General features: G+C 34.7%; 1 protein-coding gene across 3 annotated transcripts in view; it reads left to right on the forward strand.

Annotated features, from left to right (window-relative positions):
* Positions 1-9,660, forward strand: part of METTL15 (methyltransferase 15, mitochondrial 12S rRNA N4-cytidine) — a 188,224-nt gene extending 178,564 nt beyond the window's left edge. For 2 of the 3 annotated variants that reach the window (XM_077761437.1, XM_077761438.1), the window contains exon 6: positions 6,363-9,660. In XM_077761437.1, coding sequence (XP_077617563.1) covers positions 6,363-6,808 — 446 coding nt within the window. In that variant the 3' untranslated portion in view covers positions 6,809-9,660. The remainder of the gene's footprint in view (positions 1-6,362) is intronic. The other variant, XM_077761439.1, reaches the window with a different exon arrangement.
* Positions 9,661-17,423: the final 7,763 nt, after the last annotated feature.

Here is a 17,423-nt window from a genome sequence, read left to right on the forward strand (position 1 = left end):
TTAATTCAAGCTTCAGTGGATCATAACTCACTTTGTAACCCTGTGCCTGGATAGTGAAGAATAAATCAGGTTTGTGAAAGAAAAAAATAATAAAATAAAATAAATGACAGAATAAAAGGGCCAGTTTATAAAGGAATGGTAGCCCTAGAAATTGAACTTCTCTAAAATAAGGCGGCATATGTCTTTTCGATTCCCAGAGCAGCATCAAAAAACTCCACAGAACACGCCATTGCCCATTGCAGTGCTTTATCTTCCCGTGAAGATGGGTCTTGAAGAATTGATAGGACCATGCCTGGAAATCCTGCCCAGGAAATCCATTGCACATAGTCCAGATTAGGATTTTCTAAACATAATAAGAAAGCCCCAAAAGAAAAGCTTTTCATGGATTAGAATTTTCCTATTATCTTTAAGACCATTCCTAAGTAAAATGAAAGCTGTTATTTTCTTTCTCCGAAAGCTCTTATTTCCTTTCTCCATTATATGACATTGGCAAGGGCTAATTAGGCCTTATAAAGAAGACTTGTCTGATCACAGTGATGTTAATTTTTCAGCTGCAGATTCATATGCAGTATGCATATATTTAATGTAAATATTAATTATATAAACAGGTTGTATAATATAAAATATGAATAAATTCTCACTTTATGTGAAAACTTTGAAATAAAAACAGATCCCTTCATTTAAAATAATTAGCCAGGGATCCCATAATTTCACAGCTAGCTGGCTGAATAAATTACAAATGATAATTCTGCCATGGGAAGGTACCATTTCAGCTGGTAAACAGAAACTCCTACCATACTTTGTTATGTCAAATTACTCAATGCTGTTGTCTATATTAGAATTTACATGGTGATTTCAGATATTATTTTGTTATTTTAACATTTTCTATTATTAGTTTTTAAAAATACATTCATTGGGAATACCAAGCAAATATTTTTAAGCTGTCTGCCATTTTGTTATTTCATCAAATTAGTTAACATATAGCCAGGGCTGGCTAATTCATTGCTGTTAGAACCACATCCTCAAATATATATATATCTTTGAAATGTTATAAGATAACAGGAAAGCTAGGGAATTACCCTGTTGAGCCATCCTTTTAATTTCTACAGAATATTAGAGATAATGTTAAGAAAAACATTTTGAAAGCTTTAAAGTTAATATATATACATATATGTCTACATATATACATACATACATATATACATATATAATATATATACACTACACTGTTGCTTCANACTATTTAAGAAAAAAAAAAGATCAGACAAGTACGTAAAGATTAATGGTTGATAATGAGAGGTAATTGTTTCACCTACTTTTTGGAAAAAAAAAATTTACACAAAACATGTCTAGCTTTGTTTTGTTCCCAGGGAATTTAATTCAAGCTTCAGTGGATCATAACTCACTTTGTAACCCTGTGCCTGGATAGTGAAGAATAAATCAGGTTTGTGAAAGAAAAAAATAATAAAATAAAATAAATGACAGAATAAAAGGGCCAGTTTATAAAGGAATGGTAGCCCNGATGTTAACCTCTCATTTTACATCAAAATACTTGTAAATTAAAATGTATTTTATGTTACATTTCTTCTTTGAGAAAATTAGTGTTGAATTACACAAGGTTTGAATCATGCAAATCTTTAGGAATACACCCTTCCTGAAGCATCCTCTAAATTCAGGCTCTAAAATATGAAGAGTTGGATATTTGATCAGAACTTGGAATGTTTTAAAACACATTTTCCAGTGACCAAAACTCTTTCTGTGGAAAATGGAGAGATTGAATAGCAAATAGAAAAGAGTTGATCTCCCTCTTCAACTTTGAGTTTGATATTTTGTTTCTGAGAAACCTGCTTGCTAGAAGGTAAATTTCCTAACATCTAACATCTTCTAGCCTTTCATCAAAGTAGTTTTTGTAGAGGAAAGAGTGAACCCATAATACTGATTTGGTTAACTATAGACAGCCAGGTTCTCAGCTGCCTGGTACAAGTACGATATTATTTCTTTCATTTTGTGATCCAGTTCCCCAAGAAGCTTAATCAGGTGTGTCTTAATGTACTACTGGACCTGCAGTAGTCCAGTCCAGGTTGCCAAAATGTGAATCAAGGTGCCAGCCTTGTATAATTTATTTTGCTGTTAGAAGCATGCCAAAGAAACTCAAGTGCCAGGATTGCAGCCATACTCTCAGATCTTCATCCATAGAAAATCTGGACTGGAAGGATTACATCTCCGTGGGATAATATTCTCTAGGAACAAAAATTTTAAGGCATGATTAAGCAAATAAAAAATAGAAAATTCCTGTATAAATTTATTGAACATTATACTTTAATATAACATGTATGCCAATGGAGTAGGTGTAAGTAAAATTATATTTATTGATTTATTAAATCCATACTTTTTGTTTATTCCTATTCTTAAAAATTAGATGAGGCTTGTCTCTTCTGATGTGCATATTTTAAATTGAATTTACTATCATACATACATGCATCGTTTTGTAACTTTCTTCTTTTACATATATTAGATACAAATCCCTTATAAGTTACATGGTTTGCAGTTTTTTCCCCATTCTTTTCGTTTTCTTGACTGTGCCCTTTTAAGAACAGGTTTTTTTTAAGTTTATTTATTTATTTTGAGCAAGAGAGAGCACAAGCAGGGGAGGAGCAAAGAGAGAGTGAGAGACATAGAATCCCAAGCAGACTCCACACTGTCAGTGCAGAGGCTGATGTGCGGCTCAAACTCATGAACCGTAAAATCATAACCTGAACTAAAATCCAGAGTCAGACACTTAACCAACTGAAGCCACATGCCCCGAAGAACAAAATTTTTAATTTTAGTGAAGTACTATTTTCTTTTGTCGCTTGTCATTTGGATATCATATCTAAGAATTATTTGCCAAATTCAAAGTCATGAATATTTATCCCTGTTTTTCTTCTCTAAGAATTTTATAGTTTTTGCTCTTACATTGATGTCTTTGATCCATTTTGAGTTAATTTTTCTGTATAATGTAAGGGTCTAACTCTAGTTTTTAGTATATGACCATCCAGTTGTCCCAACACTCTTTGTTCAATACACCATTCTTTCCCTATTGAAGGTGTTTGGCACTCTTGTCAAAAATCACTTGCTCATAAATATAAGACTTTATTTCTAGACTTTCAGTTCTATTCCTTTGATCTCTATGTCTGTTATACCAGCACCACACTGTCTCAGTTACTATTGCTTTTCAGAAAGTTTCGAAATCCGTAAAGTGTGAGTTCTCCTTCATTCTCTCTCTTCCCATCTCCCCACCCCCACCCCTCTATCACTTTGGCTATTCTGGATCTCTTACAGCTCCATGTGAATTTTAGAATTAGCTTGTCAGTTTATATAAAAGAGTCAGCTGGGATCTGATAGAGATTGCATTGAGTCTTAAACCAATTTGGAGGTGTATTGCCATCTTAAAAATTTTTTTTAAATATTGTTTGTAGTTCCCGTAAGTTTCACGTTTCTTTTGTTAACTTTATTCCTAAGTATTTGATTCTTTTTGATGCTATTTTGAATCAAATTATTTAAATTTCATTTTTGAACTGTTTATTAATAAGTGTAGAAATGTAACTAATTTGCACATGTTAATTTTATATACTGATGCTTTGCTGAATCCATTTGTTAGTTCTCACAAGGTGTGTATGTGTGCAATCTTTATTGTTGTCTACTTATAAGATCTTGTCCTCTGTAAACAGAGATAATTTTACTTCTTCCTTTCCAATCTGGATGCTTTTTACTTCTTTTTCTGGTCTGATTCCTTGACTAGAACCTCCAGTACTGTGTTGAATAGAAGTGGTAAAAATGGGTATCCTTGTCTTATTCATGATCTTTGAAGAAAAGCTTTCAGTCTTTCACCATTAAATGTAATGTTAGCCCTGGGTTCTCATATATGGGCTTCTTTATGTTGAGGTACTTTATTTCTATTCCTAGTTCTTGAGTGTTTTTATAATGGAAGAGTGTTGAATTTTTTCAGATATTTTTTCTAAATCAATTGAAATGATCATGTGGGGGTATTTTTCCTTCATTCCATCAATGCAGTATATTACATTGATCAGTTTTCATATGTTGAGCTATCCTTGGTCATGACCATCTGGCTTGGTCATGGCATATAATTCTTTTAATATGCTGCTGAATTCAGTTTGCTAGTATTTTATTGAGGATTTTAATGTTTATATTCCTAAGAGATATTGATGTGTAATTTTTTTGTGATGCCTTCGGTTTTTGTTTCATAGTAATACTGACCTCATAATGTAATTTGAGAAGTGTTTTCATTTCTTCAATTTTTTTGGAAGCATTTGTGAACTATTGTTACTAATTCTTTGAGTGCTTGGCACAATTTAGCAGTGAAGCCATCTGGGCTTGGACATTTCTTTGTGGGGTTGTTTTTGATTACTGATTTAATCCTGTCACTTGTAATAGTTCTGTTCAGATTATCTATTTCCTTTTTGGGTCAATCTCAGTAGTTTATTGCTTTCTAGGATTGAGCAGTTCTAGTGGATGTGTAGTGGTATTTCATTATGGTTTTAATGTGCATTTTTATGACTAATAATGATGAATGTCTTTACATATATTTATTGACGTTTTGTATATCTTTTGTGAAGTGTTTGTCCAAATTTTTGTCCTTTTTTCAAATAGGTGGTGTGACTTCTTTTTATTAAATTGTGAGATTTTCTCCTATATTCTGGATAAGAGAGTTTTGTCAGATATATATTTTATGTTTAGTGTTTACACTTAGATCTGTGATCCATTTTGTATTAGTTTTTGTGTATAGTGTGCAGTAAGAGTTTAAGTTCATCTTCTTTTGTACAGATAATCTCTTTCATTGAAATTTTGAGAACTATGTTATTTAGTGCATATACACTTAAAGTTGTATCTTCCTTCCATATTGACCTTTTTGTCAATAGGAAATGTTTCTCTTTGGGTCTAGGAATTCTCCTTTTTTAAAAACTTGTTTTTTCCTGTTGTTGTTATTATTACTATTATTATTATATGTTATTACATAATAATATATAATGACCTTTTTTATGCATCTGTCTACATGGCATATCTTTTTACAGCTTGTTCCTTACTTTCACTTTTATTTGATTTTATATTTAAAGTACATTTCTGTAGGCAATGTATAATTAGGTCTCATGATTTTTCAGTCAGATGACGTCTGCATTTATATTGGGACATTGAGTACATTTATACTTTATGTAATTATTGATATATTTGGTTTTATTGTCTGCCATTTTACTGTTTATCTTCTCTTTATCTCATTTTTGTTTTGTTCTTTTCTGTCTTTTGTGTTAAACAATAATTTTTGTGTACTATTTTTATTCTGTTTTAGTTTATTAGCTTTATTTCCTTGCATTATTTTTATTGATTGCTCTAGGGACTGTAATATGCAACTTTAACTTCCAGCAAAACATATGAATCTTGCAAAAGTATAGTTCCATTTACCCCCTCTAATCCTTTGTACTATTGCCTATCATATACAGGCTATATCTATATTATATCTATATTAAAATATATAAATGTAAAAAACTGTTATAATTTCACTTACAGAGTCCTGTCTTTAAAGAAATTAAGAGAGGAATTAATATATAAAGATATATCTATAATCTCTTTTTTTCTGTATATGCAAATTATCATCTGGTGTCACTTTACTTCAACATGAAGTATTTCCTTTAGCATTTCTTGAATGCAGACATATTAGCAATGAATCCTCTCATTTTTTATTCATTTAAAAATGTCTTTGAACTTTAATTCTGAAGAATACTTTTAGGTAGCCCTCTTGGAACACAGGTTTTTTTTCCTTAACAATTTGAATATTATTCCAGTACTTTATAACTTCCATTGTTCTAATGAGAAAATAACTATTAATCACATTTTTGTTCTCCTTTATGTAATTTATTTCTTTGTTGTATTCAAGATTTTTCTGAATATCTTTAGCTTGTAGTAGTGTGATTATGATGTGCATAGATGCAGTTTTCTTTTTTTCATTGTATTGGGGTTCACTGAACTTCTTGCATCAGTGAATTAATGTCTTTCACCCAAGTTGGAAATTTTTTTAATCATTATTTTTTCAAAAAATTGTCTCTTTCTCTGCTCCTTATTTGATGTTCATTACTCTTATGAGTTCATTACTCTTATGAGTTATGAAAGCTGTTTCTGACACAATAGGTTGAATCTTGCTGGAATGCTTAGAAATAAAAATGGCAAAGTATGGATGGAATGCCACAATTTTCTAAGGAAACTCAGTTCTTTAATTATATGCACACACAACACAACCCAGTAGACTTAGAGTGGAAAATATTAATTTTTCCTCTCCTTTTTTCCTGTTTTTACAAAATGTTTTTTCATAGGTGCATTTCCTCCATCTGCTATTTTTGCACGAAAAGACATGCTACAACGATCTACCCATATTGCTACCAAGACTTTCCAAGCTTTTCGAATATTTGTGAACAATGAGCTTAATGAACTTTACACAGGATTGAAGACAGCTCAGAAGTTTCTGAGACCTGGTGGTCGCCTTGTTGCCCTCTCCTTCCATTCATTAGAGGATCGCATTGTCAAACGATTCTTGCTTGGGATAAGCATGACAGAAAGGTTTAACCTAAGTGCTAGACAGAAGGTGATACAAGCATCACAATTAGGTTCAGGTCATGAAAACAAGGAAGGAGACTCTATAAGCAGAGCCCCTTTAGTGTGGAAATTGATACACAAGAAAGTACTTACTCCAGAAGATCAGGATGTGCAGGATAACCCCAGAGCACGCTCAGCCAAGCTTAGAGCAGCCATCAAATTATGATAAAGAAAGTTTTCGTCATGTGGTCCTTCAAGTTTTTCCTCACGGTTTCTGTTTTTGTATGTGATATTCCTGAATGGCTTAATATAAGGAAGTATGGGATATATAGAGAAACAGATGTACTATATATGTGTAGAATTTGAGGGTATTTACCTTTTTTTTTTTTCTTAGAAAATATGAGAAATACTGGCATGACACAGAAAGGTCAACTCTAGGAGCAACAACATCTCAAAACTGGAGCAGTGTCTCTATCTGAGTATTATATTTGGCTTTTGAAATGTAGTCCTTTCTCTAATCATGGACATTTTTATAAAGAAGAGTACTATGTGTATTTATTTAAATATGAACACTCAATCTGTCAAAAGATAGAGATTATAATTGTATCTGCATTTTCTAAATTCTGAATTTAGATATTCAGATTTGCAACAGACTTTCTATGGATCAAGTAATAAGAAATAATAAGTAAGTAAAGATCATCAAAGAAATTTTCGTCTCTATTTAGGAATAATTAATTAGTAGTACTATATTTCCCAAATATAGGTATTATGCAGATTTTTCAAGTATTATTTTTAAAATGGATCATACTGATAAATGTCACTTTTGAAACTATAGTGTTCATTGTTTTAAAGGGATTTTGCAATATGATATATACTATATTTTATATATTGAAAGTAAAAATGGAGAATTGCCAATAGCCCTCATAGAGAATGTTTCATAAAACCTACATTTTAAGTCAAGTGTATTTATTTTAATAATATCCCAGAATGCCTTTGACAAATAATAAAATCTGTCATCATTTGAATCCTGCATTTTATAACTGAGCTATTCAAAATAATTAAACCAAGTCTATTGCAATAGAAAAGTATAGGATATATTAAAGATATTAAAATGAATGTTCCCTTTAATGTTTTTACATACCCAACAGTAGCTGTAATAGCAAAATGTTTTTTCAGGAGACATTCACTTGGTAGGGGATTCTTAATGAAATTTATATATAATTTATATATCAACTTGTTATATGTAAATAAGCATTTCTAATTTTTTTTAGTTATTCAGCAAGTACTAAACTAGGCAGAGAAACAAAGGTGAGTAAAATACACATATATCACAGTGTCTGTCCTGTGGAGTTTAGAGTCTAGTGGAGAAGAGTGATGGTAGTTAAATAATCACAAAAGTCAATGTAAAATTAACACAGTAGCTACAAAGAAGCATTACAGGGATAAGAACATCTAGTAGGGATTTCATTTACTGAAGGAAACCGGGTCTGACAATGTGAGGCTTGAATTATGACTTGAAGGATGAATGAGAGATAAAATTAGTCAAAGGGTACATTGGCATCTTGATTAAAGATCTATATAAACGACTGCTTTCTTAAGTAGTTGTCCCTGAAATTATATTTATACTATTAATATAATAGTATAACTATTAGTAAACTATTCAAATATAGGAAAAATTCATTCTCTCAACTATGATAACATTGTGAATTGGTGAATATAAGTGAATAAAATATTAACATAACTGTGGGCAAAATATATAAATTAAATACTTTAATTCACCTTAGATTTTCTTTATCTACCTCTGTAATATTTAACTTTTGTTCTCAAGCTTGTTTGCCACTTTTACTTTATTTTTTAATTTTGTTTACTTATTTTGAGAGAGAGAGAGAGAGCACAAGCAAGTTAGGGGCAGAGAGAAGGAGAGAACAGAATACCAAGAAGGTTCTGCGCCATCACTGTAAAGTCTGATGCAGGGCTTGAACTCACAGACTGTGAGATCATGACCTGTGCCAAGATCAAGAGTTGAATGCTTAACAGACTGCACCACCCAGGTGACCTGCAACTTTTACATTATAGGCTGTATTCAGATCTGAGCAATTCTGCAGTGAAAGTAATTTGTCATTATTCAGAATTACAAAATATTCTAGGGAGCAATGTCCTCAAATTAGAAAGAAGTGAATTCACTTAGGTTAATCCACTGATTTTTTCTGGAAAAAAAATGTTTAAGTTTCTCTTTGCATGTAAGTCATATTTGTGAATGAGAAAGATTCCATAAGGTGAATTCCCATATATGTATCTGATTGGAAAGTAAGAGATCACACTCATAGATAACAATGATCCACTTATTCATCAGTCATGTTTAGATCCTGTATAGTCTAGTGATTTTTGTCTTTAATGTTAAATGGAGAGTAACTGCACTGAGTTGAATAGTGTTTTCCCTCCAAAATTCATGTCCTTCTCAGAACATCAGAATATGACCTTATTTGGCACTGTGGTCACTACAGATGTAAGTACTTAAGCTGAAGTCATAGTGGAGCAGAGAGGCCCTTAATCTAATACATCTGCTGTCCTAAGAAGAGAAGAAAGAAAGAGACACAGGGAAGAGTGCTGCATGAAGATAAAAGCAGAGACCAGAATGATACATCTACAAGAAAAAGGACACCAAAGATTGCTGGCAACCATTAGAACCTAGAAGAGAAGAATGGAAGATATTCTCCCTCAGTCTGAAGTAGATCTTTGCTGACACCTTTATTTTAGACCTTCAGATTCCAGAACCACGAGAGAACATGTTTCTGATCTTCAGAGCCACCCGATATGTGGTAATTTGTTACACAGCCCCTAGGAAACTAATACTGTGATATGAAAAAATCTAGAATATGCATGAAAGAAATCCTTTTTTCAATAAACACAAATTAGTATCAAATGTTGTAGTGTAAAAATATATGTTATTTTCTATAATTAGGCTGTTTGCCATAATCATTCTTGCCTGCTTCTTAGTCTTTGCTATAGAATGTGTAATAAAATGCATGAATGAGTTTTCAATGGTTAATGCTAGAAACTGTTTTTTTGAAGTACAAATAATACATACAGAAAATAAACACTGATTATAAAAATGAATGTGTATTTCTTTTCTATTAAAATACAATGAATATAAAACAAGCAAGTGTCTTACATTTCTGAACCTCTTATTGACTGCTTTCTACTAATCATTTTAATATCAATACCAATGTGCAGCACATCAGTTCTTAAGAGGTTTTAGTTTGTTGCTTATTAAAAATTGAATTTAATAACTGCACACAATTTTTAGTTGGTATCTGTATTGTATATTCATTTTTTTTCCTTAGTTTATTTTCAAGTTGGTTTCCATATAACATCCAGTGCTTATCCCCACAAGGGCCCTTCTCTGTGCCCATCACCCACCTTCCCCTCTCCCCCACCCCCATCAGCCCTCAGTTTGTTCTCAGCATTCAAGAGTCTTTCATGGTTTGCCTCCCTCCCTCTCCCCCACTATTTTTCCCCTTNATCTGCATTACCCTGATGATGAGGGAAACTGAGCATCGTGTCATGTGTCTGTTGGCCATCTGGATGTCCTCTTTGGAGAAGTGCCTGTTCATGTCTTCTGCCCATTTCTTCACTGGATAATTTTGTTTCAGGTGTGGAGTTTGGTGAGTTCCTTATAGATTTTGGATACTAACCCTTTATCTGATATGTCATTTGCAACTATCTTTTCCCATTCTGTCAGTTGCCTATTAGTTTTATGGATTGTTTCCTTTACCGTGCAGAAGCTTTTTATCTTGATGAGGTCCCAATAGTTCATTTTTGCTCTTGATTCCCTTGCCTTTGGGGATGTGTCAGGTAAGAAATTGCTGCGGTTGAGTTCAAGGAAGTTGTTTACTGTTTTCTTCTCTGGGGCTTTCATGGATTCCTGTCTCACATTCAGGTCCTTTATCCATTTTGAGTTTATTTTGGTGTATGGTGTGAGAAAATGATATAAATTCATTCTCCTGGACATTGCTGTCCAGTTCTCCCAGCACCATCTGTTAAAGAGGCTGTCTTTTTTCCATTGGATACTCTTTCCTGCTTTGTCAAAAATTAGTTGGCCATACATTTGTTGGTCCAATTCTGAGTTCTCAGTTCTATTCCATTGGTTTATGTGTCTGTTTTTGTGCCAATACTATACTGTCTTGATGATGACAGCTTTGTAGTAGAGGCTAAAGTCTGAGATGGTGATGCCTCCTGTTCGGGTTTTCTTCAATCTTACTTTGGCTATTCAGGGTCTTTTGTGGTTCCATACAAGTTTTAAGATAGTTTCTTTAGTTTTGAGAAGAATGCTGGTACAATTTTGATTGGGATTGCATTGAATGTGTAGATTGCTTTGAGTAGTAATGACATTTTAACAATATTTATTCTTCCCATCAATGAGCATAGAATGTTTTTCCATTTCTTTGTGTCTTCAATTTCCTTCATGAGTTCTCTATAGTTTTCATTGTACAGATCTCCTATATCTTTGGTTAGGTTGATTCCTAGGTATTTTATGGTTTTTGTGCAATTGTGAATGGAATCAGTTTCTTGATTTCTATTTCTGTTGCTTTATTATTGGTGTATAAAAATGCAACCGATTTCTGTACATTGATTTTTTACCCTGCAACTTTGCTGAATTCATGGATCAGTTCTAGTAGGCTTGTGGTGAAATCTGTTGGGTTTTCTATGTAGAGTATCATGTCTTCTGCGAAACATGAAAGTTTAACTTCTGTGCCAACTCTGATGCCTTTTATTTTCTTTTGTTGTTCGTTGCTGATTCTAGGACTTCCAGCACTATGTTAAACAATAGTGGTGAGAGTGGATATCCCTGTCGTGTTCCTGATCTCAGGGGGAAAGATCTCAGTTTTTCCCCGTTGAGGATGATGTTAGCTGAGGGCTTCTCATAGATGGCTTTTATGATGTATAAGTCAGTTCCTTCTATCCTGACTTTCTCGAGGGTCCTTATTAAGAAGGGATGCTGTATCTTATCAAATGCTCTTTCTGCATGTAACGACAAGATACATAGGTTTTCTCTTCTGTTAATGTGATGTGTCACATGGATTGATTTGTGAATATTGAACCAGCCCTGTAACCCAGGAATGAATCTCACTTGATCATGGTGGATAATTCTTTTTATGTACTGTTGGATTCGATTTGCAAGTATCTTGTTGAGGATTTTTGCATCCGTATTCATCAAGGATATTGGCCTGTAGTTCTCTTTTTTTGCTGGGTGTCTGTTTGGCTGGGGATCAAAGTGGCTGGCTTTGTAGAATGAGTCTGAAGCTTTCCTTCCATTTCTATTTTTCAGAATAGCTTGAGAAGAATGGGTATTAACTCTGCTTTAAATGTCTGGTAGAATTCCCCAGGGAAGCCATCTGGCCCACAGCTCTTATTTCTTGGGAGATTTTTGATAATGATTCAATTTCTACACTAGTTACGGGTCAGTTCAGATTTCTATCTCTTCCCGTGTGAATTTTGGTAGTGAGTGTGTGTTTAGGAATTTGTCCATTTCTTCTAGGTTGTCCAGCTTCTTGGCATATAATTTTTCATAGTATTCCCTGATAATTGCTTGTATTTCTGAGAAGTTTGTTGTAATAAGTCCATTTTCATTCATGATTTTGTCTGTTTCAGTGCCTCTCTCTTTTCTTTTTGTGAAGCATGGTTAGTGGTTTCTCAATTTTGTTTATTTTTTCAAAAAAGCCAACTCTTGGTTTTATTGATCTGTTCACCTGTTTTTTTATTTTTTTTATTCTTTATTGTTTATTTTGCCCTGATTTTTATTATTTCTCTTCTCCTACTGGGTTTAGGGTGCTCATGTTGCTCTCCTACTAGTTCCTTTTGGTGCGCTGTTAGATTTTGTACTTGTGCTTTTTCTAATCTCTTGAAATAGGCCTGGAGTGCAATGTACTTTCCTCTTAAGACTGCCTTTGCTGCATCCCAAAGAGTTTGAATTGCGTTTTCATTTTCATTTGTTTCCGTATGTGTTCTAATTTCTTCTCTAATTGCCTGATTGGCCCATTCTTTCTTTAATTGGGTGCTCTTTAACCTCCATGTTTTTGGAGGTTTTCCAGACTTCTTCCTGTGATTGATTTCAAGTTTCATAGCATTGTGATCTGAAAATGTGCACGGTATGATCTCAATTCTTTACATTTATTGAGGGCTGCTTTATGACCCAGTATGTTATCTATCTTGGAGAATGTGCCATGTGCACTTGAAAAGAAAGTGAATTCCATGGCCTCTGGATGTAGAGTTGTATATATATCTGTCAAACCATCTGGTCCAAAGTGTCATTCAAGTCCATTGTTTCTTTAGTGATTTTCTGTCTAGTTGATCTATTCTTTGCTCTAAGTGGAGTATTAAAGTCCCCTGCTATTAACACATTCTTATCCATAAGATTGTTTATGTTTGTGGTTAATTGTTTTATGTATTTGGGTGCTTCTATATTTGGTGCATTGACATTTATAATTGTTAGCTCTTCCTGATGGATAGACCCTGTAATTATTATATAATGCCCTTCTTCTTCCCTTGTTACAACCTTACTTTAAAGTCCAGTTTGTCTGATACAAGTATGGCTACTCCAGCTTTCTTTTGGCTTTCAGTAGCATGATAGATATTTCTCCATCCCCTTACTTCCAATCTGAAGGTCTCCTCAGGTCTAAAATGAGTCTCTTGTAGACAGCAAATAGATGGATCTTGGTTTTTTTGTTTTTTTTTTTTAATCCATTCTGCTACCCTATGTCTTTTGATTGGAGCATGTAGTACATTTACATTCAGTGCTATTATTGAAAAATATGGGTTTAGAGTCATTGTGTTGTTTGTAAGATTCATGGTTGTGGTGTGTCTCTGCTATCTTGCATTCCTTGCAACATTTCCCTCATAGAGTCCCCCTCAGGATTTCTTTTAGGGCAAGTTTAGTGGTGATGAATTCTTTTAATTTCTGTTTATTTGGGAAGACTTTTATCTCTCCTTCTATTCTGAATTACAGGTTTGTTGGATAGAGGCTTCTTGACTGCATATTTTTTCTATTCATCACATTGAAGATTTCCTGCCTTTCCTTTCTGGCCTGCCCTGTTTCAGTAGATAGGTTGGTAACCACTCTGATAGATTTCCCTTTGTATGTTCGGGAAGTTTTATCCCTGTCTGCTTTCAGAATTCTCCCTTTGTCCTAATATTTTGGCAGGTTCACTGTGATATGTTGTGCAAAAGATCAATTCAAGGTACATCTGGGGGGTGTTCTCTGTGCCTCTTGAATTTCAGTGTCTGTTTCCTTCCCCAGATTGGGGAAGTTGTCAGCTACAATTTGTTCAAGGACTCCTTCAGCACCTTTCCCTCTCTGCTCCTCGTCTGGAATTCCTATCATAAGGATATTATTCAGTTTGATTGTATCTCTCAGCTCTTGAAATCTCCTTCAGTGTTTCTGGATCAGTTTATCTCTCTTTTTCTCGGCTTCCTCTTTTTCTATAATTATGTCTTCAAATTCACCTATTCTCCTCTCTGCCTCCTCAATCCATGCAATGGACGCCTCCATTTTTTATGCATCTCATTTATAGCAGTTTTTAATTCATCACAACGATTTTTGAGCTCCATAGTCTTTGTAGCATTAGTTTCTCTGATGTCTTCCATGCCTTTTTGAAGCCCAGTGATTAATTTTATGACTATTGTTCTAATTTCTTGTTCAGTTATGTTGCTTATATCTGTTTTCAGCAGTTTTAGCTGCTATTTCTTCCTGGAATTTCTTTAGAGGAGAGTTCTGTTTTGTCATTTTGGCTGGCTTTCTTTCTTTTGTTAGTTTTAAAAGCTTGTTATGTACTCTGCACCTGCGACTACTGCTGTATTAAAGAAGCCTCTTTGACTGTCCCGGGCCTGTCCATTCAGGAAGTGTTCTTTGAATGGTATCTTTTGGTCTCTCTTGTTGAGACTTTGGTTATTTTATTTCCCTACTCGTAGCGGTATTTGGTACTCTCTACCATGTGTACTTTGGCTTGTTTCTTGAGGTAGCCTTGGAAAAGAAAACAGACAGACAGGGACACCTGTGTGGCTCAGTTGTTTAAGGGTCTGATTTCACCTCAGTTCATGAACTCACGGTCCGTGGGTTCAAGCCCCTCATCAGGCTCTGTGCTGACAGGTAGCTCAGAGCCTGGACCCTGCTTCAGATTCTGAATCTCCCTCTCTCTTTGACCCTCCCCTGCTCACGCTGTGTGTCTCTGTCTCAGAAATAAATAAAACATTAAAAACTTTTTTAAAAAGAAAGAAAAGAAAACAGACAAACACACAGGGAACAAGGGCACACAAACACACAGACAAATCCAACAATCACTGAAACCAAAAGGGAAAAAGTAAAAGAAGGAAAAAAATATATAAGGGGGAAAAAAAGAAGAAGGAGGAAAAACAAATAATACAAATAAAAAAGAAGAAAAGAAAAGAAAAAGGAAAAAACCCAAAAGACAAAGGACAGTCTAAAAGCATAAAACCAGAATTCCCAGCTACAAATAAAGAGCAGGGTGTATACAGTGCTGATGGAAGAGCATATACAAAGAGAGAAATGACAGGGCAGAGAGGTAGCATTAATTGGATGATGACCAAACAGAGTGACTAGAAGTCTTAATTCAGAGAGAAGGAGGAGAATATGGTAAGAGGCGAGGAGAAAGAAATGAAGATAATGTTACTCAAAGAAACTATATAGTCTGATTACTCCAGAGAGTGAGATAGAAAGGTAACAGTGGAGGTGTAGAATATACATCTAGAGAATGGATTAAATGTGACTGTTCAAGCTAACCAATGACCAGAGTGCCCAGTCCAGCAGAGGGGAGGGATACGAATGAGACAAAGGAAAGTATATCTGAATAGAAAGAATTGATCTAGAATTAATCATGGTAGTGCGTCCATGTTGGTCTTGCCCCAGGCACTGGTAAGAAAAAGAAAAAAAAAAAGCTCTCTAAAGGGGATGGGCGTGGTTTGGCGTAGGCTGGTCTTGGCCTCCACTGCGACCCACTGACTGCTCTGTGAGATCCTGTCTTGGTGGTTGTGGGGAGAAAAATGGCGGCACCTAAGTCTCTTCTCGAACCTAGCGTTGCAACTCACTCTTTTGGGTTCGATCTCCCTGTGCCACAGGAATAGCCAAGGTGAGCCTTGCTCTATGTCCCAAGCCACTGCCTCATTTCCAGATGTTAGTCCGCCCACCCCATTGATACCGCCCAAAATAAACCCGCAGGCTGAGTCCCTCTGAGCAGTTTCAAGCCTGTCACCTCCCCACAGGGGATACAGCCGAGCTAGAAGAGCAGTGGAGCGGCTTCATTTGTGCCACTTCCCCTCCGGGTTAAGGTGGCAGCAGAGTAGCAGTTCTCCTGGCTTTGTCTGGGACGGGGCGTCCAGCTCAAGATCAGCTGCACAGCTGGAAACCAGATCGCTCTGTGTCCCGAGCTGAGGTTTTTCTCTTCTCCAGGGACAGGGACAGTTCCTTGAGCCATTTCAGCTGCTCTTTCTTTCCCCCTCAACTCACCGTGGCTCCCTGCAAAGGGGGCTTCTCCCCTCCCTCTGTGTCTCTGGGTTCTGGCTTGTTTTTATCTTCCCCACTTCGCACTTAGCTATAAGGTTGTTTTTTTCAGTGGACTCTGTCTCCTTTTCCTCCCAAACGCCTGGATTCTGTAAGGTTACTCATGGCTTCAGGCCGTCTCCCTTTGAGAGATGGGGGCGAGTGAAATGTATGGAGCTCCCTACTTCCCCTCCATCTTCCCTCTTCTGGGTTTTGGATTTTTTTCTTCATTTTGTTTTAAAAACTGTATATTACTATATAGTCTTCTCTTTGGAGTTTCTAGGGTCTTATGAGAGACATGAATTATATCTATATCTCTTTTCTATATCATGTAATATGTGATATATGATTTGTGCTTAAAGTCATTTATATTGATCTGTTTACTGTTAAAACCAATAATTCATGAGAGAATACAGTATGCCTAAGTAGGTTTTTTATATCTCTTAAAATTCACTTGTAAGCATTTGAAAATCATATTTTCTTTAGGCAATGCATAGTAATACATATGTTCAGAGGTTTNGGGCTCTGTGCTGACTGCCAGCTCAGAGCCTGGAGCCTGTTTCAGTCTTCGACTCCCTCTCTCTCTGACCCTCCCTTGCTCACGCTGTCTCTCTCTCTCTCTCTCTCCTAGAAATAAATAAAACATTAAAAAAAAAATTAAAAATAAATAAAAATAAAAAATAATTTTAATTTTATTTTAAATCTCTTATTCAAACAGTAAGAGATCGTTCTTAATGGAAAATTCAAAATGCACATATAATTGTACAAATAAGCATTTGTATCAGCACTTTTATTCATTTAATATAGATATGTATATTCATTACATAGTATGTATTAAAAGCTGACTATTTTGGGAGCACCTGGCTGGCTCAGTTGGAAGAGCATGTGGCTCTTGATTCTTGATCTTGGGGTCATGACTTTGAGCCTCATATAAGGTGCAGAGATTACTTAAATAAACTTTTTTAAAGCTATTTAGGAAGAAATCAAAATAATTCTCACTTCTGTCCTTTTTCTAGTTTTATTTCATACTGTACTATCCATTAAAATAATAAATATAAGGTGATATTTCTTTTACTGTTTTTAACTGAAGTATAGTTAACATACAATGTTATATTTCAGGTTTACCACATAGTGATTCAGCAATTCTATACATTTGCTCACCACAGTAAGTATAGCTACTGTCACTTTACAACATTATTATAATATTATGGACTATATTTCCTACACTGTAGTTTTCATTCCTGTGACTTACTTATTTTATAACTTTAAGTCTGTACCTGGTGATCTC

Source organism: Crocuta crocuta, unplaced genomic scaffold (genome assembly GCF_008692635.1).
Source record: "Crocuta crocuta isolate KB4526 unplaced genomic scaffold, BGI_CrCroc_1.0 scaffold884, whole genome shotgun sequence".
Classification (NCBI taxonomy): domain Eukaryota; kingdom Metazoa; phylum Chordata; class Mammalia; order Carnivora; family Hyaenidae; genus Crocuta; species Crocuta crocuta.